Raw genomic sequence first — 21475 nt, 5'->3', positions numbered from 1 at the left:
TAACAGCAACAATCTGAACAATTCAGAAATTGCAACCCTGAAAAGCAAAAATAACAGACAAGGAAACATGTAAGGCATCTCTGTCCTTAAATAGCACCAGCAGAGACCCAGAGACTTTCCCTTGACATTCCTAGCAGCAATAATCACTCCAAGTAGAATACCCTCCATCTACTGTAGAAGAGGAACTTCCCACAGTAAGTCCAACATTGTTTTCCTGCGGTAGAGGGTCAGAGTGGATGTTCAAAAACTTCACTCATCCATAGTAGGGTTTTTCACTGTGGCTCCCACCTAAAGCTGAGACCACCTCTGAAGACACCTTTGAAAGAACCAATTAGTTCACAATGACACACAACAGTACTGATGATCGTATGACTGCCCTACAGTTGTCTGGAGGATTGATACTGAACTATGGTGGTATTTGCACTTCACATGGAATGAGCAGTGGTCCTTTCAGGAAAGAGTGGATGCTTTGTAACACAGAAATGCAAGCTTTTTTTTCACCATTCTAGTAAAGCTTAAAAGACACTCCTTCCAATACCAAAAATTCAACATCCTGAGTACACCTACATTGTATCTTAATGGTCCAACAAGTGTCTGGTGCCATTTCTTCTTTGGAGGTAGCTGAGATGGCTCTGGGCCAAACCCAAGCCCCCATGAGCCTTATGACAGGCCAGATCTGAGCATCTTAACACATGATCTCAGAGAGGAGTTTTGCCCTCTTTCAGAATTATGATGCCGGAGAGAAGCTCCATGAGGGGAGCATCCACTATGGGAATTTTGGATCCTCCAAGGAGTCCATTGAAATGTAGGGCTGTCCACCCCCTGCCCATCTAGGAAACATTGCAGTTTGGGGGTTCACTGTCCTTTTAATCTGCCTCATCAACTCCCCCAAACCAAAGGGAAGTGGGGTGTGTGTGGCAGAAATAGGCAAATGGAAAAGTTTGGCAAAACTCGGCTAATGCCCTAACCACTGAAGCTCAGCAGGACAGAAACTGCAGGAGGCCCTCTCCAACACAGGATGGCAGTTAAAAGCCATTTCCACAGCCCTATTACAGTATGGAAGGACCAACCCATTTGACAATACCCTCCACTGTAGGAAAATTAAATTTTCCTGCTTCAATGCAGAAAATTAGCAAGAGCATCTCCTTGCACTTCCAACAAACCCTTCTACAAAGTATAATGAACATTTAGGTTTAAAGCTCTACTTTGATGGCTTTCATAAAGGACATAGTAATGGTTGGAGACCATTGTCACATTGTGTTCTTCCTGCACTCAAGTCATGAGGTCGTCCTCCAGGGTGCTTGAAGGGTGGCAATAAATCAGAGTTGGAAGGGGCCCTGAGGATCATCTTGTCCAATATGCAGCTGTCCCATGCATCAAACCTGCAACCTTGGCATTATCAGCACCATGCTCTAACCAACTGAGCTATCCAGTGAGAGGGCCTTTTCAGTTGTGTCCCATCCTCCCCGCTCCGCCCCCAAGTGTATGGAATACTTTTTCCGGTGAGGACTGCTTCACACAGACATATGGACATCTTTTTGGCATTTCCCTTTTCTTTGCAAGCATTTGGTGGAATGTGACCCAGCTCTGTGAAGGCTTTGATAGTGTTGTTGCATTTTGGAGTTTTTCAGTTGGTTTCTGTGGAGGCAGCTGGGGTTATATGATTTATGTGTTGCATTGATGGTCATTTTTAATTCTGTATGCTTTGAAAATTGCTAAATGTATAGTGTTGGGCAGCTAACAAAACATAACCTGCAGCTTAATAGTCTCCTGTGTCTGCTTTGCATATTTGAGGTTTTTTAGTTTTAATTGTGTTTTTTGGCCACTCTCATTGTTAAATTGATCGTTTTCATTTTTAAGTTATACCTGTAATTTGTGTATTACAGCAACTACCTTCTGAGGTCTATTACGAGAAGCAGGCTGTAACTATATCTAATGTATGATGGCACCTCTAGCAAAAACATAGTAAATTCACATATGCCTCTAAAACCCAAGGTCTTCATCAGAGACTATGTCTATTCAACCCAACAGAAATAAATTAGCATTTTCTAAATCTGTTTTATGACACACATTAGCATTCACCCACACAATCAGCTGCTAGTGATCTTAGTAACCTTTGCCTTCCATGGCTTGTCACTATTTTACAAAGACATGCACTTAAAAACAAAACACTCTGCTTGCCAAAGAAGAAAGAAATGCCCTACTGCCCATTTTATTTCTGAGGAACCATGAAGCAAGGTTTGGGGAGGGCGTTTCCAGCCAACCTGTTATTTGTGGTAAGTCGCTTTGGTCATGATTTCTTTTGTGGGAAAGTGACATACAAATAAAACGAATGACTGGTGTAAATTAGCTTGTCTCTGATGCAGTTAATGTTCTCTTAAAAACAGCATTGCACTTAAAAACTCACATGGTATAACCACAGGCATATGGAATTGAACTCTGTCCCTCCTCTCAGCAGACAGTAAGCAGGCTTTGAGGAAGAAAGCTTCCTCCTTTTGCCCAGCACAAAAATGCACTCTGCTTCTGCGGGAGGGAGAAGTTCTGTCCTTCTTCTAGCAGCTGATAGCAATTTTTCTTTCTTTTAGGATTGCAGCTTTTGAGAGCTTATTTGCAAGTGATCCACTAACAAACAAGGCAAGAAAATACTACTCCCTCTCCATCAGTAAGATTCCCACCCAATCACTTGCTCATATGTACTTGCTGTGCTACTTCTGAACTACAAACATTCAAAGGCATTTTTAAAGACTGCAGAGTATTTGATTGATTGCAAATAAAGAACGTATTAAATCATGAAACTGCATTTTCAAACAATCATAAAAAAAACCTTTCATCTCCAAACTTATACTACTAAGGTGAGATAAGTAAATAGCGATTTCTTGGGGAACTGCTTTGTTTAAAGGACAGGTGTACTGTTTGGTTTTGTGATGTTATCAGGAAACAGACCATGGTGAATATTACTTTCTAAGAAGAGGGAGGGGGTGAACTTTGTAGGACTACCTTGCACATAATTTGCTGCATGAATGTTCAGAAATGTTGTTTTTCTAGCCTACCCTTTCTAATGGTGGGACTTGTACTACCAGCAGCAGTTTATTATTTCTTTCACAGAGACAGCCTAATAGGTTATGCTATCTCTGGGGGGACAGGTTTGCAGGCTAGAGTAATTATTTAATCAATTATTTTTTTAAAGAGCCTTTTTCCAGTTTAGATTAGTGAATCAACTACCTAGACAAAGACTGCTTCAATGTCTTGGAAGGTGAATACCTTTTAATGTTCTCAGGTTGTTTAAATTAAAATTTGATCACTTTTCTAGGCTGTTTTTTTTTTAGCCCTTAATAGTTGATTGCTTCTTGTATCTTTCTATTTTCACCCACTAGTTTTATTCTATTTTGAAATTACAGTATATAAGTCAATCTGGGAATCTGATCAAAGGATGAGGTATAAAACATTTAACAACGAAATTGGCCAGCAACAAAGTATTGCAGTTAGAATGCAGGGAACACAGTATTTCCTCAGCTAATATCTGATGCAAGAAAACCATGTTTGAATCCATCCCAAGAGACTTGATTCCTTGGCAATGAGCTCCACAGTCCCCAAATTAAAACCTTAAAAATAAAACTTGTGTATTCCCATCAACTATTTGGGTAAAATGACTGACCTTTTGCTACCCAACAAGCAACAGCTTTTTATGGCTCAAGGAGGATTCAAATAGTAGAGACAAGCAACCTAAAACAACCATGCAATTCATGTGGTAAATGTCCTCTGTTCCCCTACTCATTTAAACATCTCTATGCATCAAGGCAGCATTTGCTAAGCACTTTGATTATTAAAAAATGTATTTTTCATGAAATAGCCTAACACATTGTCTATTTTTTCCATAAACTTAAATCTGCATAATGTAATTGAGTTTTCTTGCCACAAACACTAGAATTTTGGAACATAGTGCATGAACAGCCGTATCAACAGGTGATATAGGTGGTCTGCACAAACAGATCCATGAAGATCCACATTCAGATCCATTCAGCGCTTTATCCTTGTATAACAAACCCTTGTTTATCCCAGGCAGGATAAGGATCAGCAAGAGCCTAGTCAGCTGCTATATGTACAGAGTTGGTGGACAGAAGTTGTGCAAACCAGTTTTAGAGAACAAAAGCACAACACACCTCTTTCTTTACAATCAAAATCACAGTTAATAAACTGGAAATAAAAGTCAAATGTTAATAGCCAAGAACAACTTGCAGGAAAAATATTGAGGTGAAGTTTATCAGCTATACAATACCAAGTACCATAAGCTTGGAATAAAGCCCATATATTTTTGCCAGTGTCTATAGTGTGTTTCATTATGCAAAAGCAACACTCCAAATTCTCCTATATTTGCAACATTGTTTACCTCATCATCACCAGTACCTGCTAAAATCATGTGAATTAAGAAGGTAAATTAAGACTTTTTCATAACTTAAATTTTGGCCGGAAAAGAAAAGCCCCTGGTCATGCTTAGTTCCACTCACTGCTGCAACAAGCTCTAGACATGCCAGTTTAACCAATAGCAACACAACAAAATTACTACACAGGTTTAAAGAACAAGATTGCTTAAGAACCACACACTACACCAAGGTGACTTTTTTGTATTTTTATAAAATCTGCAAAGATACCACAAATTATGCATACTAAAGGCTAGATATGCACACATTTCATTCAAATAAATGAAAGTAAATATATTTCTTTTATATACAGTTTAATCCAAATTTACAATTGCATCATTTTCATGGAGGAGGTGGCATAGATAGAGCACAGGTTTGAGATGTATAACTTCAGCACACTGAAAAGATGCTATATAAAATGTGTATCATCAATTCCTAGTTCCTTTGCAAAACAAAGTAGTTCTAAAAGGCTAGTTTGTGTGTAGAAATTAATTACTGGGAAATCCACTTATATTCATATACAAATATGCACATATTCATAATTGTTCTATTCAGATTCACAAGGCAATAATGACAGAAAATTGCAATGGATTTCAACCATATCTACCAAAGAAGTCCAATAAAACTAAAATGTTGGATCACTTAGGATATCTCCCAGTAATAAGGCATCAAACAGTGTTAGGCTTTATTTGTAGAAAGTTACCTGAAGACAGCTGAGTATCTCACTGTTTTGCTGTATGTAATGAAAATGCACCTATTCCTACCACTCTTTCCACTTCAGGGAAGGAGGTTTTCCGTTTCCTTATTCTAAACATTTTAATTTACAATAACTGAAATGAACAGGTAATTACAGGTTAAGTATCCCCTTAACTTCTACCTCCCAATACAAATAACTACTATTTGAATTAATCATTTACATTTAAGAAAAGTGATGACTTGGACAATTTAAGTTCAGTTGGTCGCAGCAGAGTATGAAATTTGCACTTTTTTTAAACCCATTTTGACAACATTTTTTAGAATGTACTATATTTGTACTTTAAATAAAAACAGTGTCAAATTTGTACTTTAAATAAAAACAGTGTCAAATAACAAAATATAATTGTTTAAAAATAACCTCTCCTTGAAGTGCAAGTCACTTAGTAGAGCAATTAAACAGAAAACACAAGCATCTCTTCTAACTGAAGGGTGATTAGTGAGCCACGTTACTTTTACCCTTCTGCTTAAACTTAAAGATGTAACGTTTACTAAGCCATACCCCTTCCCCTCTGCAACCTACTTTTGCCTAAGTACAAGTATGAACCAGCATAAAATAAAACACCTTAAACCAAAGCGATTGATGCCTAACTCAAAATTTCATACTCAACGCAAAAGAGATCCTGAAATAAACTAAAAAGCAAAACAAAATCCAGCACCCAAGAAACGTGCACATTCCTATACAGCATGGAGTGTGCATGTACTGTAAAAAAAAAGGTTGATAGTAATATATGCATTTATCAACTTATGTCATTTCTCCATTAAAAATGTCTTCTTTTTGGCTTCTATAAGTAGAAATAATGATGGAAAACTTGAATGAAAAAAGCTTTGTAAGTTACATGAGTATACCATAACTTCTTTAAGAAGTATGAGCTGAACCATAAGGCATCCCAAAGTATTTTTGCATATAATATTGGAATGCAGATCCTGTAAACAATAAGTCAGGGACAGCAACACGGAGACCAATATATTTTCCCTAGGATCTCTTTGATTATTTGCCAAACCCAGTACAACTGATCAAGGGCAAGTACTTGGAACTTAATTTTGTGAGAAACCAATGCGATCCTTCGTTTTCCTATACATTTGTTTTTAATCAAGCTTTAAAATAGCTCTCCCTGAAGATCCTTGAGCTAAAATACTGGCATTAGGAGTTGATCTCAAGGTTCAAGCTTAATGAAAGTCTACTGCTCAGGTATATCACTTCTTGATTTTGTGGCAGTACTGTTCTGGTGTATGCTGTTACTCAACTCCTGTACAGTATTTGTAGTGGGAAAGTTTATTGGGACCCACGCCTGAGGGGCAGCTGTAGAATTACCAGCAAGGATCTTGGAAGAATTGGATTGATGTCTATGACGATCACTTTCCTCACCAGTTGGATGTCTTTTTCTCCCAGATTCTTCACTAATGGGAGGCTGAAAGAAAGCATGGAAATATTATTATACCCTTGCAGTTATCAGAACTTATTATGATCTAGTTTTGAACCTCAAAGCCTGAGCATTTAATGGTTACTCCAAATGGCTGAAGTGCAGTGACATCATGCCAAAATATGAGAAATTGTTTCTTGAATAAAGGGAATGTGGCCTGCATGAAAGGTATCAAATACAACTCAGCAATAACATTTTCTCTTTTAAGACCTGCTTTGCTCTAGTTGTCACTGTCAGGTATCCAAGATTATCTATACAGAGGACATAAGTTTCATAATGCAGAAAGCAGAATAGAAAATGTGCAGCATGACTACAAACCGGTTTGGCATTTCAGACCATATTACATTTCAGAATGTCTTAAACTTACCCTCCAATCATAACAGATATTGGTTGACTTTACATTCAATTTGGGGGGGGGGGTGTCTCTTAAATCAGTCAGTAATGTTAATACACTAAATTAATTTGCTTGAGATAGCTTGAACACTTACATCTACTCTGAAGTCTTCCAATCTTTTAAAGTTACAGAGGTATTCTTGAAGCTTTGGATCAATAGGTGGAGTTTTAGACTGTGAATACTTTAGATAAGCCCAAAATTTTTCTAGTCCATAGAGTTGACCTAATGAGAGAACATGTTGGAGATATCTTAAAACTAATTAAGCATGAAGTCAAGCAATATTACACAAGACCATTATGAACAAGGTGTTTACCAGATTCATAGTCTCTTTTTGTTTCTTCTTGGAAATCTTTGAAGATCTCCTGCCTGAACTTTTTTTCCAGCCCATAGCTGTAAAACCGGAACAAACACTCCAGACCATATCTGTAGAACAGTGAATAAAGAATAAGCACAAAAATCTCTTGATGCTGTTTTACCATATTTATTGTTCTCCTTATAGCAAAAACAACAACAACAAAACATCACTTTAAGGATCAACCATGGGAATCTGGGAAGCTTATCCAGCTATTCCCATTTTCATAAGCTAGTTCTCTCTCACACACCCCTACCCCTCAGTACAGGCAGCAACCTTGTTTCTTGCCGAGTATGCCATACCCTGAAAACAGAACAGCATATTTTCATGATGACTTTTACAGAAGGAATTTGGATATGATAAAGTGGAGGTGGGGATTCTAGATGATAAACGACTGTCTTACACTAGTTAACTGTAGCTACATAGTGGAGAAACATCCCTGGACTTAATTTTGGACAGTGCCCAGGCCCTGGTGTGAGCTATTTTCATGTTGACCAGCACAACAGTGGTGAGTATATTGCTATCAAATATAACCAGATTTGTAAATAATCCCACAAAGATTCCTAATCTTATGTTATTTAAAACAAAAAAAGGAGACAGTGGAAGCACCTGCCTGTTGGGTTTTTCTGTCATTTGCTTTGAATCAAAACTCTGGCAAAAATTTAGACATTGAAAGAAGAATCTTTCCATTTGTTTAGTGCACCCAAAGCTGCCCTCCAATGAGGAAGACTAGACAGCCAAGGATTCCTAGCAAACAGTCTCTTAACTTATCCATCTGACAATTTTTTACAGTCTGTTGTAAGCTTCATATTCAAGAGTAAACACTGAATGATGGAAAGAAACCTTAGTTTTCTATTCTGAGGTGGAACCACTTTATTTTGCTATACTAATGCTTCAGAAGCACCAAAGCAATGCCATTAATATTGCTACACAAGCTGGCGCTCGGTTCCTGTACCGTATATGACTTTACAAGTCAAACAAAGCACTACCTGTAGTGTTCTTTTGCATCATCTAGAGCAAGTTGCTTGAATTCTTCATACATTTTCTTGTTAAAGTGGTCTCTGAGGAAAAAGGACCAGAAACGAAATAGTGTGTTCATTTCTTGAGACTGGCCGATTCCCAACCGTTTCCTTTCTGGAGACAAAAATAATAATAAGGTAGCAAAGATGAAAGAATCTATTTAGCATTCTAATTCTACTTACTTCAGAACAGATGCTTTGTATGAATCTATGCCACAAAAGAGCAGCTACAAAAAACAATACACCTTACACTACAGCTTGAAAAAAGGTGAACGTTAAAGTTGCTTATGGCATTCATTTATTTCTGTCTCTGCCATGCTCCAGTGAGGTCAGGGCATCAAAACACAAACCTGATTTTTCTATAAAGATAACTAAGAGGCAATTTTTGGCCATGCTTCCTTTCCTGAGCCCTGAAAAGCTGCCCTGAGGGCAAAAGGATACAGAGGGATAATCAAATCTGCCTCCTCTTTTACTTCAGCAGGAGCACCCATTTGCAATTCAAGTCCCTTCCAAAAATATTTAGTTATATAACATTGTTGACATCCTACAAGCTATAAGAACAAACACAAAGCAAAAACATAAATGGTTAGGGTACTTAGAACGAAAGACAAAAGGCTATTTCCCGTTACAGTTGCAGGAAAAAAATCGTATTTTTTACCATTTAGGCATCTACGGCGATATTTGTGGTACACTTGCTGTGTAAAACCATTTTCTTTTAGAAGTTCATGAGAAGGATGCTGAAATTTAGGAAGCGAATTTGGAGTACAGCCGTAACTTCCAGATAGTGGAGCACCTTCCAATGGCGATGCATTTGAACTACTACAGAAAATGAAAGACAAGCTGCTTAAATTCTTCAGAACATTTTTGAATATAGGTAATTGTGCATTCTCTTTTAATGAATAATGTAGAACCAACTTTCCAACCCTGTAACCAATAAGCGAGCCTCAAAGTTAAAGTCAAATCGAACATTCCGAATGCCTCCAGGGTCTATACTAATTTCAAAATGAAGGTGGCAAGACTACATTTAAATGTATAGCAGGAAGCATGGTTAAATAAAAATATTTCTCTGATCATGCTACCTTTTTTCATGAAGGGAATTTTGGGCAGACGGAAACATAAAATATGCCATCTGTTGCCTGCATTTTGAAGTAGGAGATTCTTAAGGTGTAAACCACACACTTCCCCAAATTTTTTGAATCTGCTCTGATTTCACAAGGTTCAGGCTGGAGTATAATGCATGTACAATGAAAATTATTTATGTTTAGCAAACCCACTCAATAGATTTGGATCTACATATACTTTTGAGCAAGCCCTTTCTAGTGTGAGGTCCTACCGAACCTAACTCTTTATTCAGCTCTGCTTTTTCTGACAATTTGTTAGAACTCTGTAGGATTGCAAAGGCCCTTCAGTTCTGGCACAACAGATATTAAATTACCACACTGTACCACCACTACCACTACAGAAAACAAGTCTAAATGACACAGTATTATCTACTATACATCCAAGGAAGGCTTCATAACTGCATTCAGGTATTACCTACTGCTTAGTCCTATGCCTGGAACTTCATGACTGTTCCCTGCTGTGACTATGACAATGGTTGCATTTGGATAATTAAAAAATGAATCAGCCTCCTGCATCGTCATGTAACTCCTACCTTCATGAGCAGGAAAACAATCCAGAAAGCTGGTTTAAACCAGGGGTTTATATCCTAGCTTCCCAGTTCAGATGTAGCTACTTGGATTGCCTCCCCGTGCACTTAAAAAGAAGTAAAGCAGCTGCATGTGAATACAGGTGGTTTGTTTTTAACCCAAATGATTGTCCAAATGTAGCCATTCTATTGAGACAATGCCTACATACACTTAACTAGATAAAAATGTTTTCACAAATATTGATGCCAGATGCAATACAAATGTAAGCCAACAATGTGGCAAGTGCCTGTAAACTGTGTACTACCATTCATAAGCACAAGCTGTTTTGTGTAATACGAATTTGTATTCTGGAAGAGATTTCCATTACATTTATATACATGGAATCCATTTCTATGAAACTCCTGACAATATAAGCTTGCAGGTTATGCTCATCAACAGGCAACACCTGAACATATCTTGTAGTTAGGGGCTGTGTTTATTTTGAAGGATACCCACCATTTATAAATAACAATTACCCCAACATAATAGGTGTGAGCACTTGCTCTTTCCCTCTACAGTTCCTGCTCATGTGTGCAAACCTTGCAGATTTTAAGAGTATTTCATTCCTCTCATTATTCTCTTCCTCTTACTTACTTATATTGTGTAATTAAGCAATTTTCCAATGATCCTATGAACACAGAAGATTAAACTAAGTTATAATCTTAAAAAATATTGCTACCTTATAGAAGATGTTCTTGGCCTGTGATCCTTGGAATCCATTACCCAGCCAACATGACATTCTAATGGAGGGTTTGTACTATGCCGTGTTTTTCTTTTCCTCCGTGTCTATAATAAAATATAACATTATAATTTCCTGATGTGACTGGTGCCACTTTTCTGAAGAATCACAGCCTAATTAAAGTCAAGTTTCATAAAGTTTCACATTGTATATCATATGCATTGTGAGGTCATAAAGTTGAGCTTGACTACCCAACTGCCTAGCTTTAAACAAGAAGTTAACAGTGTGAATATTTCACAATGGATTTAGCAGTTTCGGTCAAATCCAAAATTATTATTTCCTATACTACAATATTTGAGCAGCAGGAATTTTGAAAGTGTTACAAAGCCTGTGCTCTCTGGCAACAAGAAACAACAGTAAGTATCATGATCTGAAAGTTTATGTAGAAAGAATTTAGCTACCTTAACATCAATGGATCTTGCTTCTTTAACCACAGGATAGAACCTTGGTGTTTTGTTAGGATCTTGTAGCCTTGGTGTACGAGGTGTTTTGGGTGTTCTGGTAGGGTGGACTCTAGGAGATTCAGGGACAGCTGTTGGCAGTGAGCGAGCCATTGTTGTTGGAGGTATTTCTTGGATGCCAAACAATTTACAAGCCAGCTCTTCAGTTAAGTCTAAACAGAAAGACCCGTAGATTAACAGATGAACACTAGGCTGTTGCTCTTCGAGGCCTTTTACCTGGGCTCTGTGTTTATCTGTTTCTTTAAATTTAATGTTATCTTCTTTTATTAACTTCTTAGTATACCAATATTTAATTAAGAGTCCCCCCCTTTTTATTTGTAAGAAAAATTCATTGCATATACTCTCAGTATGTATAAAGTAAGCCCCTTGTAACCGAGCTGAACAGGAACCACTAAGCACCTGGAACTCCATGTGAATAGTGAAGGACTCATGGAGTTCTCAATCAGGTTGCCCCATATCAACTACCATCTTGAGAACTTTTAATTTTGCAACATTATGAATATATACCTTGTTGAGATCTTGGAGGACCTGGAGGAACTTCCTGATTTGGATCAATTGCATGCTCAGGCGTAAGATTGTCAAATTCTTCTTTACTGATGAGATTTAACTTCTTAAAATTTTCAACTTCTTGCTGAAGTGGGGATAAAAGTTTCTGTAACAATGTATCATAAATTATAGGATAATAGCTGAAACAAGCCATATCAACATGAACTATTTGTTAAACAATCACATATTATTTACTAATATTTTAGTAATTATTCCAACTGACAAGCAGGGTGCAATGAAACTGTGTCATGCTCATGAAGACAGTAAAACACTAAAATGGAAGAAAACCAGTCCTTCCAGGTTCATATCCCATGTCTGAAATAGGTGATCACCCTTATCAAACAAGTTGCCAAACAGAAAGATTTTGATAGCAAGAATGATTAAGAATGCTGCTCAGCCAACTGTCCCATCTTTTTAATATGCAGGAAAAAAGCAAATTGTACCCTAATCTCTCACATCTCCAGTTGTGTATAGCATTATATGCCAACGGTAGGCATGGGCGCAGCCAAGGGGAGCAGCTGCCCCCCCAGCAAGTAAATCAATAAAAATAATGGAGGCTCCGCCCCCGGTAACATGAAGCATGTCCCCACTAACATAAATCCTGGCTACACCAACGATGGTGGGCATTATCTTTGGATAAACAAAACCTGCTATGTTCCACACACTAATATCGCAAGCCCACAGTAATTCCACTTAAAAATCTAAGAACAAGATGCCTTGATCTCATGATTCTGTGCCTAAAGCAGGAAAAGACCTGCTTTAAACACTGAACCGGAAAAAGATAGTAACAGAAAACCTAGACAGACCAGACAAATGACTTCTAAACCATTAGTTTCTCTATTTAAATGTATCTTTTTCTTCTGCAAACATGTCACTTTTTTTTTTAAATTGATCTAGCTCAAAAATTGACAATGAGTTCATTCATTTAAAGTCTAAATTCCAGTATTACCAACACAAGTACAAAAAGACCAAAACTTTATTAGCATATGGATAGCCCACGACATATGTATTTGATTCAATAAACATTTAATAGCTATTTATTAACCATTCATTAACATAATTACCTTCAAAGCAATGCAGTCATTTTCACTCTGTTCTGTCCACAAATCTTGTTCATAGTAGTATAAGCCATCATTAATAACTTTGGCAAGTTCTGATGTAATTTTTGCTCGTGAGACATGGTTGCCAGTGCGATCTCCTCCAGGATGTTTTCTCATATATGGTGGCGTTTGTGTTACAATCAAAATCTTATTTAAATCCTGATCATCAATTTCATAATCTGAATCACTATCTGACCACTCAGTGAATGTATTTTTTCGGCCTTCTATTTGTTCCATCTCTTCATCAAACAAAAAATCAAGTTCTTCCTGTTCTTGTTCCTCTAAAGGCAGTGTCTGCTGCTGTCCTGACATCTCCTCAAGTGCAGGCACAGATTCCTGGAAAAGGCAAAAGTGTTTCACACTTTCAGTGAATCAAAGCTAATTTATCACTTCTTGAAATAATATTGGGAAAGTATCTAACTGGAAATAAAATGAACAGAGGAATTAACTGCAGGAATAGCAGTTTCAGCATCCCAAGTCATACAGAATGTAACAGAAGGATTAAAAAATTATCATTTACACTTCTCAAAACCACACCTTTTTTCTTAGGTTTACAACTCAATTCAAAAAATAGTTCTATAGTGTAACAGAGTTCTAACACTGGCTACAATTCAACAGAGAATCAAACATGCTTAAGTCATGTTTTGATTGTGGCTGGCATGCTTTACATATTTTTCTTCTCTTTTCCCAAAACAAATTCAGTAGCATGCCACCTGTGGCTGCTTTCCACAGATGTGGGGTATAATGTAAGCACATGTACAGTGGTACCTCAGGTTAATAACTTAATTCGTTCCGGAGGCCTGTTCTTAACCTGAAACTGTTCTTAACCTGAGGTACCACTTTAGCTAATGGGGCCTCCTGCTGCCGCCCCACCGCTGCTGCATGATTTCTGTTCTCATCCTGGAGCAACGTTTTTAACCTGAGGTACTATTTCTGGGTTAGCGGAGTCTGTAACCTGAAGCGTGTGTAACCTGAAGCATATGTAACCCGAGGTACCACTGTACCAATGATGGATCCATGTAGCTTTAAGTACCTCCCTCCTAAGAAAAACACAATAGCAAGGTGAAGACCAATCGAGTGCCAGCAGAAGCAACTGTGCAGAGCTTGTCTACCTTTCCCTGTATGAAAGTGCTGCTCTTGTTCCCATTACTTTAGCAATGCAGAAATAAGGGAAAGGACACTAGTCCCTGCTGCAGTGAGTGAACCGTAGGCCACTGGAAAGTAAACCCATTTCAATTCAAGTAAAAGAATCAGCAAAAGAATATCAACATGGGCACAGATGGATACAAGTCCCTATATTCAACTCAGCATGTAATTGTGGCATTGTCAAGCTGATCTCCCTCCTCTACCTTTTCCCCCTTCCATATGCATCTTGCCTATTCACATTTAAGCTCAAGGACAAAGCTTATGTCTATTTTTTTAAAAAAGAAAATACTGTGAGGCACTTTGGAAAACAGTATGTAAAGGTGAATAAAATGAATAATTAACAGACAGACAATTTGTGCTTGAGACCAAAATCACTACAGTGGTGCCCCGCAAGACGAACGCCTCGCAAGATGGAAAACCCGCTAGACAAAAGGGTTTTCCGTTTTGGAGGCGCTTCGCAAAACGAATTTCCCTATGGGCTTGCTTCGCAAGACGAAAATGTCTTGTGAGTTCCTGCGGGTTTTTTCCCCTTTTTCCCCTCTTTCCCTAAGCCGCTAAGCCGCTTATCAGCTGATAAGCCGCTTAACAGCTGATCGCTAAAAGCCGCTAAACCGCTAATAGCGCTAATCCGCTAAGCTGTCAATGGGCTTGCTTCGCAAGACAAAAAAAACGCTATACGAAGAGCCTCACGGAACGGATTAATTTCGTCTTGCGAGGCACCACTGTAAAAGAATACAGTATATTTGCTAAAGTTATGATGGCCTGAAGGCTGTACTTCGACATGTGTCTAGGTCAGGCACCCCCAACCTGTGGCCCTCCAGATGTTTTGGCCTACAACTCCCATGATCCCTAGCTAACAGGACCAGTGGTCAGGGATGATGGAAATTGTAGTCCAAAACATCTGGAGGGCCGAAGATTGGGGATGCCTGGTCTAGGGTCATGGTACATTACATCCCATGTCTAAATCCACATTTTCCGGAAGGAATTTAAGCCAAGGTACCACTGTAATCTCTTTTTATCACCAATTCTAAATTCATTTGAATGTGCCTTATTTATCTAGCATTCCAGGTACAGAACTATCCTGAAATACTTTTTACAGTATCTGGAAGACACATAACGTAGAACATCTTACAATACCTTTGGCTTTGCTGGGGATGGACGATGTCTTTTTTTAACTTCTATCCAAGGTTCGGAGTCCAGATCTGGCAAGCTTGTAGATAATCCTTTAGACATTGTTTGAAGGTTACTTGTTTCAGTGCTTTTCTTAGTAGTTAGACTTCCCATTCTTGGAGAACTTGGTGCAGATTCTAAGATTGAAAATTATTTCTGTATTTAGAACAGATCAGGCTATTGTTTACTATTGTTTGACTTACTATTTTTCTTTCATGAAGTTGACCTACTTTTGCATTCATGTCCTTATTGATATGTGTTTTAAGAAAAATAAGCCTACAGAATATTTTAAAATGTAAGATGTAGCTGACAAGTGTAGAACTGGAGCTTTGAATCATTCCCTGATCTACTGTCATGTTCCCCTCCTGTTTAGCTGGTAGGACAGTAATAAGAAAAATGAAAGAGTTGATTCCTCCTCTGACTCAGATATCAAGGCCAACAAAACTTATATCACTGACCAGAGAGGAAATCATTCCCAGTTTGGGGAGATAACTACAACTATTAATTGAACTACATGGCAAGAGAAGGTCTACTAGGTGGCAGGAAACTTGAAAAACAGGTAGAAAGAGTGGAAACAAAAAGCAGCAACAAACAACTGTATTGGTAGTTATCCGGGGAGGCAAAGCAGTCCAGGCCCTGGGATAGCCCAGCAGCTGGTGCTGGAAAGGAAATCTCATGAAGGATCTATTCTAGTGCAGTTATTGCCACCTTAGCCAATCTACCTGCATATTCAAGTGTCATCAAAAGGAAGGCAACTGCTATAGAAGTCAGGTTGTTCATTGTCCAAGATAGGAAATATGTTTTCACCTAAAGAACCCTCAACTTAGTGCTTCCTTGGATTAAGATCAAACTTCAAGCAGTACAGTGGGACAGTAGAATGGGGGTGGCCTACTGAACAAGAAAGGGAGTTCTGTGCATGTCCTCAGCCTACAGAAGTTCACATGTTTTTCAGAGTTAGGTGGAAAAAAAAAAAAACCTTACCAGTATGTGAACCAAAAACTTTGCCTGGTATAAATTCTGGACAGTTAATAAGCTGAGAAAAGTCTGTTTGTGGAGGTCTGCGTGGAGAGGGTCCTGGAATTGGCCATTTCTCTGGTTCTACTCTTTTCCTCATCTTCTGATCCACTATTTCTACTTCTGTACTGTCCTTTAAAGCCTAGATGACACAAATACATAAATACAAATAAATTCTAATGTTGTATAACACTTTTTTTGTCTCAAATGGCTGTTTCATATATATCATACCTTTTCTACAGAGAAAACATACTTAGCTTATCTTATCAATAGGATTCACATTTCATCATGAAGCCAACAATGCCTTTCTGATTATCTATTTTTTCTTTGTATCAAAGGGATATCCAAGAGCAGAGATTGCTTGTTTCCTAAATCTTGCAAGAGTCTGAGAGATCATACACTTCCATTTAGAAACAGAAAGTCCAACCCAAAAGTGCTACCACGTCTTGACTTATTTTTTATAGTTCCAATGGGTATGTCCTGACCTATTTCTTTAAAATGAATTTTATAATTGTTTCAATTATTCCTGACAATGTAGGATTGATACCAAGAAGGACCAATGTACCTCTTCTTGCTGGTAAGGAGCCATTAACGTTTTCTGCTTTACTAAGATGTATTACTGGTTGTTTGTGTTTTTTTAAAGGAGCACGTATTTTTCACCCTTCTGTGAAAAAGTAATTTAGAATTCCCACATTTGTTTTCTTAAAGTTCTACATTTAACAGCCCTCAATGGCAAGTGAAATAACCAAAATATGCTGAAATTCATTTTATATTGATCAGCTTGCATATTAGACATGTATTGCTTTGGTATTTTTTGAATTCAAATGTACAATTTTATAAAAACTGGATTTTGAAGCATTAAGTAGCTTTAGGCTAGACAAAAAAATTGAACCAAGCTTTGTTGAAGTTTCTAATTCAGGTTTCCAAAAAAGATCCCCCCCCCCCAAAAAAATGATTTATATTACAGTAGGGACTAAAAACTGAAATTGGCTTACCTCTAATATTAGACTAACATTTGTAGTAAGAGCCTGCACACGATGGAAACTGGCAATCAAAGAAATAGGCAAGAATCCTTGTTGGTCCATCTTTCTCCTCAAGAAGAAGTCTCTTTCCAAGTTTTCTACACTGAAATAATACTCACTAAATAAAGAAGAATGTTTGGTTAGCCCACTATGTTCTTCTAAACTACCATCACCCTTTATCAAAGCTGGCTTACTTATCTCTTTGTAGTAAATATTTGTTTTCTCACTTTACTAACTTTTTGAAGATATTGTCCTATACCACTGTGAATATTAAATAATAATAAAATAACTTATCAAAATAAAGTACCATTGCTTCACTTACCATGACCAGTAAAAGCAGTCATAGGAATGGTTTATGCTAGCCTGAGTGAAGACAGACTGTTAGCTCCTTCCCCAGCTTTGCTGAGTAAACTTGTTAGTTTCACTGCTGTCTGCTAAAGGCCTAAAGAGGAAAGCAAAGAGGGTTGCTTCTGTGGGGAGAAACAGCGGAAAAGGAGCGAAGAGGGAATCTCAGGAAGAAGATAGCAAAAACTGAGTGCTTTGACTGAGGACTGAGAGATGCTTCAGGACAGGAGAGAATGAAGCCTGGTATGCATTGGGCCCACTGAAGCTTGGTTGCTTTTCAACCCCCAACTAGAAAGAAGTACAGTGGATGCTCGGGTTGCAAACGTGATCTGTGCGGGAGACACGTTCGCAACCTGCAGCGTTCACAACCCACAGCGCCGCGTCTACGCATGCGCGGGTCAGCACTTGTGTGCATGCGCAAAGCGCAATTTAGTGCTTCTGCGCATGCACGAGTGCCGAAACCGGAAGTAACCCATTCCAGTACTTCCAGGTTTGGTGTGGTGCGCAACCCGAAAGCGCACAACCTGAAGTGTCTGTAACCCGAGGTATGACTGCACCTTCAACAGTAAGTAGCCAATAGTACATCCACAGTTGGGATGAAAAAACAACCAACAAAACTTGATTTGCCAAAGTGAAACTTTATCTTGGGAGAAAGACAATGGGCTCGTGTTACAGATAGAAAACTTGTTGCCAGAATCTCTGGTTGAGGACAGCTTTTGCAGACACACATGTATTATAAATTGTCTTGTATGGGTTACAGAGAGGGGACCCTCTCTGGTAGCTAGTTTGGAAGTTGAAAAACGTACACACATCTCCATCTACTTTAGCAAGAGCTACCAAGTGGGACTCTTCTGAGAAGTCCTCAAGCTGGCTTGTGCCATCCTTTGAAAAGTATCTGCAGAGTTGAGAACTGCCTGTGAGATGAGGAGAAGGAATGTATTAGGGCAATTCCTCTGAGGAATTCTTCGTTTCAGAAGCCCGTTTTGACTGTGGCAAAATCAGATAAAATGCACAGCTTTGGAAAGTTATTATTTGCTTCATCCATCAAAGGAAGAACTTCTCCCTGCCTGGGCAATTTTGGCTTAGAGGAGCAGGGGCTATTTTGGGCTTCAGAAATGCCCTCCATTTCAGTTTGACAGTCTTCAATAATTAGATGGCTATTGGGCTTCCATGTAGGACAAATTCCCACTTGCTCCACACCTTTGTTTTTGCAATCAGGTCTGACAAACCAGCGTCATTCATGTTTTCTGGTCACTTTTTGCTTTTGAGTTCACCCTCGAATGTTCCGTTATGAAACTAGAAGCAAAGGAAGCCTTATAATTTCAAAATCTGGTAGGTCTCTAGATCAAAGCAGTCTCCATCAAACCCAGATTTGGCAGCATCTTAATCACAGGTTTGACAGACTTGGTTTGTTTTTCTTTCTCCGTGTGAAGCATGTTCAATTTTTGTCTTTGCAGGAGTTCTCAGGAAGAGCCACAAGAGTAGAGAAAACAAGAAAGGCAGGCAAGATGGAGGCAGGTTTCTTCCATAAGACAAAGATAAGAAAAAGAAAAGGCGCTGAAAAATTAACAGGTTAGAAAGAAGAGCCAGTTAAAGTGAAGAAAGGGCATAGAAGAGATTTTCCTTCTCAGGAAAACCAGGATATGAACAGGAGTCTACTCAGCAGAAGCCAAACTATTAACTGTTTCCTGTCTTTGATCAGGCAGTAGAATGCTTTTTCACCCAAACTAAGAACAGCCATTGTATAGAACAGGTGTAATATACAATTAGAGTACACACACCTACTAAGATAAGCATTATCATATGACTAGAATGTATAATTATTTGCAACAAAACAAACTGCACAGTTGGGTACGCATGCTGATCTTATCCTTGTTTTCAATACAGTGCAGAAGTAAATGCCCAAGTTAAAAAAATAGTAATTTTATTTTCTCTCTACCTTGCATCAATAATGTGTAACTTCAGTATTCGAGAATAAGACTATCAATAGCTTTCAATGGCTACACTCTGCTTCCACAGTTGGAGACCATGGAGGCAGTTTGCTTCAGAACACTAGTGGCTGGAAATGGCAGGAAGGGAGAGTGCTCTTTTGCTTGGGTCCTGCTTGTGTGTTTCTCACAAGCACCTGGTGGGGCACTGTGAAAACAGGATGCTGGATTAGATGGGACCATTGGCTTGATCCAGAAGGCTCTTATGAGCGTACAGTAGTAGCCACTATTATATTTATGCAATGGAGTTAAGTTTATTAGTGGCCCTTCCTTCAACTACCTCAAAGTAGCATTAGCTGGGGAAACTCAGCCAGATGGACGGTGTGTGTATGTATATATGTATGTATGTATGTATGTATGTATAAATAAGTAAATAAATAAATAAAAATAATGTTATTACTGTAGTTTAAATTTATATTATGTTCATAGAATAATAGTAATAGTAATAATGGCATTATCATGGAAAGGGAAAAAAAGTTTAAGTTACAAAATGCAATTCTTAGAATGATTAATTTATACTATCATAAAACCACCATGAGGTGCATATCCTATACGATAAAACACAAACATTAAAAGATGTGGATAAAAGAAAGGCATGAGCTTTGAAAAGATCAGGAAGATATGCATCTACTTCAGTAAGCTGGAAAGGTACACAAGTAAAAAGAAACTGCCTAAAGATACTAGCATATTCTCTGCCTTAAAGCAGCATACATTTTTCTACAAAGTGACAATTTAAAGTCCATCTGGGAAGTAAAAATTCTTGGCTTATATTCAGTGTGGTCACCTAGAAAATGCTCTCAAAAGTGTTTGAATGAGCTTGTAAGACACCCAAGATTCTTATCTCTGGGAAATACTGGAAAGTGTCCAAAATATGGAACACAGAAAGAAGGGGAAAATACATTTCCATAAGTGAGTTAATAATAAAGGCTTCGGAGATGCTCTCAAGAGCAAAGAGTGCATATGGTTCGAAAAGGGTCAAAATATACATTTGGGGCCCCAAGAAAATTAGCCCAAGACAGACTTATAGCTTATTGAAACCAACTACTGATTATCTGAAATAATATCCCTCAATCCCACTGAAGCCAGAAATATGCCACAACATTACATAGTTAGTATAACTTTACCAAACTACGAAGAAAGAAGAAGACATACCCTCAAGGTTCTAGTTTAAGAAAGGCCTTTTCCTCCAAAACATGGAAGGCAACAAATCAATATTGATGACAAAAATACATTATCATTTTAGCTCTGAATTCTACGCAACATTCAGAACTCTGATAAGGTAGAAACTCATTTTATCTAAATTCTATTTTCAGAATGGAACCAATTATATTAATTTTCAAAATGATTCCGATAAGGTTTCTCTTAGAACATAAGGAAGTGCAGTTTATGGCAACAAATGCAAATTATGGTTGTGTTTAAAAATCAACCACAACAATGTATGCACCTTATATTAATTTTCTCTCTTATAAGGTTATCCCAATTAAGAACAAATAGAACGCTTGGGGGAGGAGGGTTTCAAGGCTAGCTATTTAATTAAAACTATAATTAGCAATACTAGAAATTAAATTATGCATATTCTAACTTGTCTTAACGCTTTATTTCTATATGGCTGCAGAATCTGTAAACACAGTCCAGAAAATCTAGTACTTAATAATTAAGAAAATAAAGACCTATTGCAACAAAAGGCTGGACAGACGCCCAATTAGAAAATTGTAAGACCTTCCAAACTATTTGGAAGGTGAAAAAAGCCTCTAACATTCCAAGAACAGTAGCACATTCCATGATAAGGCTTGGAAATTTCCAAACTAATTAAGGAGACTTTGTGAATAATTTAACCACTACTGGGATATCTGACTAAATCTTACTATTAATAGCAGAACTTGAAGATATGACCAA

The 21475-nt window shown here is 38.0% G+C and overlaps 1 protein-coding gene and 1 long non-coding RNA gene across 6 annotated transcripts in view; one reads left to right on the top strand and one right to left on the bottom strand.

Annotated features, from left to right (window-relative positions):
• Positions 1-4612: 4612 nt before the first annotated feature.
• Positions 4613-21475, bottom strand: part of LARP1B (La ribonucleoprotein 1B) — a 28940-nt gene continuing 12077 nt past the window's right edge. For 3 of the 5 annotated variants that reach the window (XM_081926461.1, XM_081926465.1, XM_081926462.1), the window contains exons 8-19: positions 17220-17364; positions 16192-16366; positions 15178-15347; positions 12859-13230; positions 11756-11900; positions 11189-11400; positions 10728-10834; positions 9019-9179; positions 8331-8475; positions 7303-7412; positions 7084-7211; positions 4613-6583 (exon numbers count right to left, since the gene is read on the bottom strand). In XM_081926461.1, coding sequence (XP_081782587.1) covers positions 6353-6583; positions 7084-7211; positions 7303-7412; positions 8331-8475; positions 9019-9179; positions 10728-10834; positions 11189-11400; positions 11756-11900; positions 12859-13230; positions 15178-15347; positions 16192-16366; positions 17220-17364 — 2101 coding nt within the window. In that variant the 3' untranslated portion in view covers positions 4613-6352. The remainder of the gene's footprint in view (positions 6584-7083; positions 7212-7302; positions 7413-8330; positions 8476-9018; positions 9180-10727; positions 10835-11188; positions 11401-11755; positions 11901-12858; positions 13231-15177; positions 15348-16191; positions 16367-17219; positions 17365-21475) is intronic. The other 2 variants (XM_081926463.1, XM_081926464.1) reach the window with 1 other exon arrangement.
• LOC309378396 lies at positions 10860-19898 on the top strand. Its single transcript, XR_014172049.1, has 3 exons — positions 10860-11143; positions 16763-16801; positions 19049-19898. It is a non-coding gene; the product is annotated as an uncharacterized lncRNA (long non-coding RNA).

Source organism: Podarcis melisellensis, assembly GCF_964234715.1.
Source record: "Podarcis melisellensis genome assembly, chromosome: 9".
In the NCBI taxonomy this organism is placed as follows: Eukaryota; Metazoa; Chordata; class Lepidosauria; order Squamata; family Lacertidae; genus Podarcis; species Podarcis melisellensis.
Note: the sequence above shows the minus strand (reverse complement) of the source record. Positions and strands in the feature narration are given on the sequence as shown.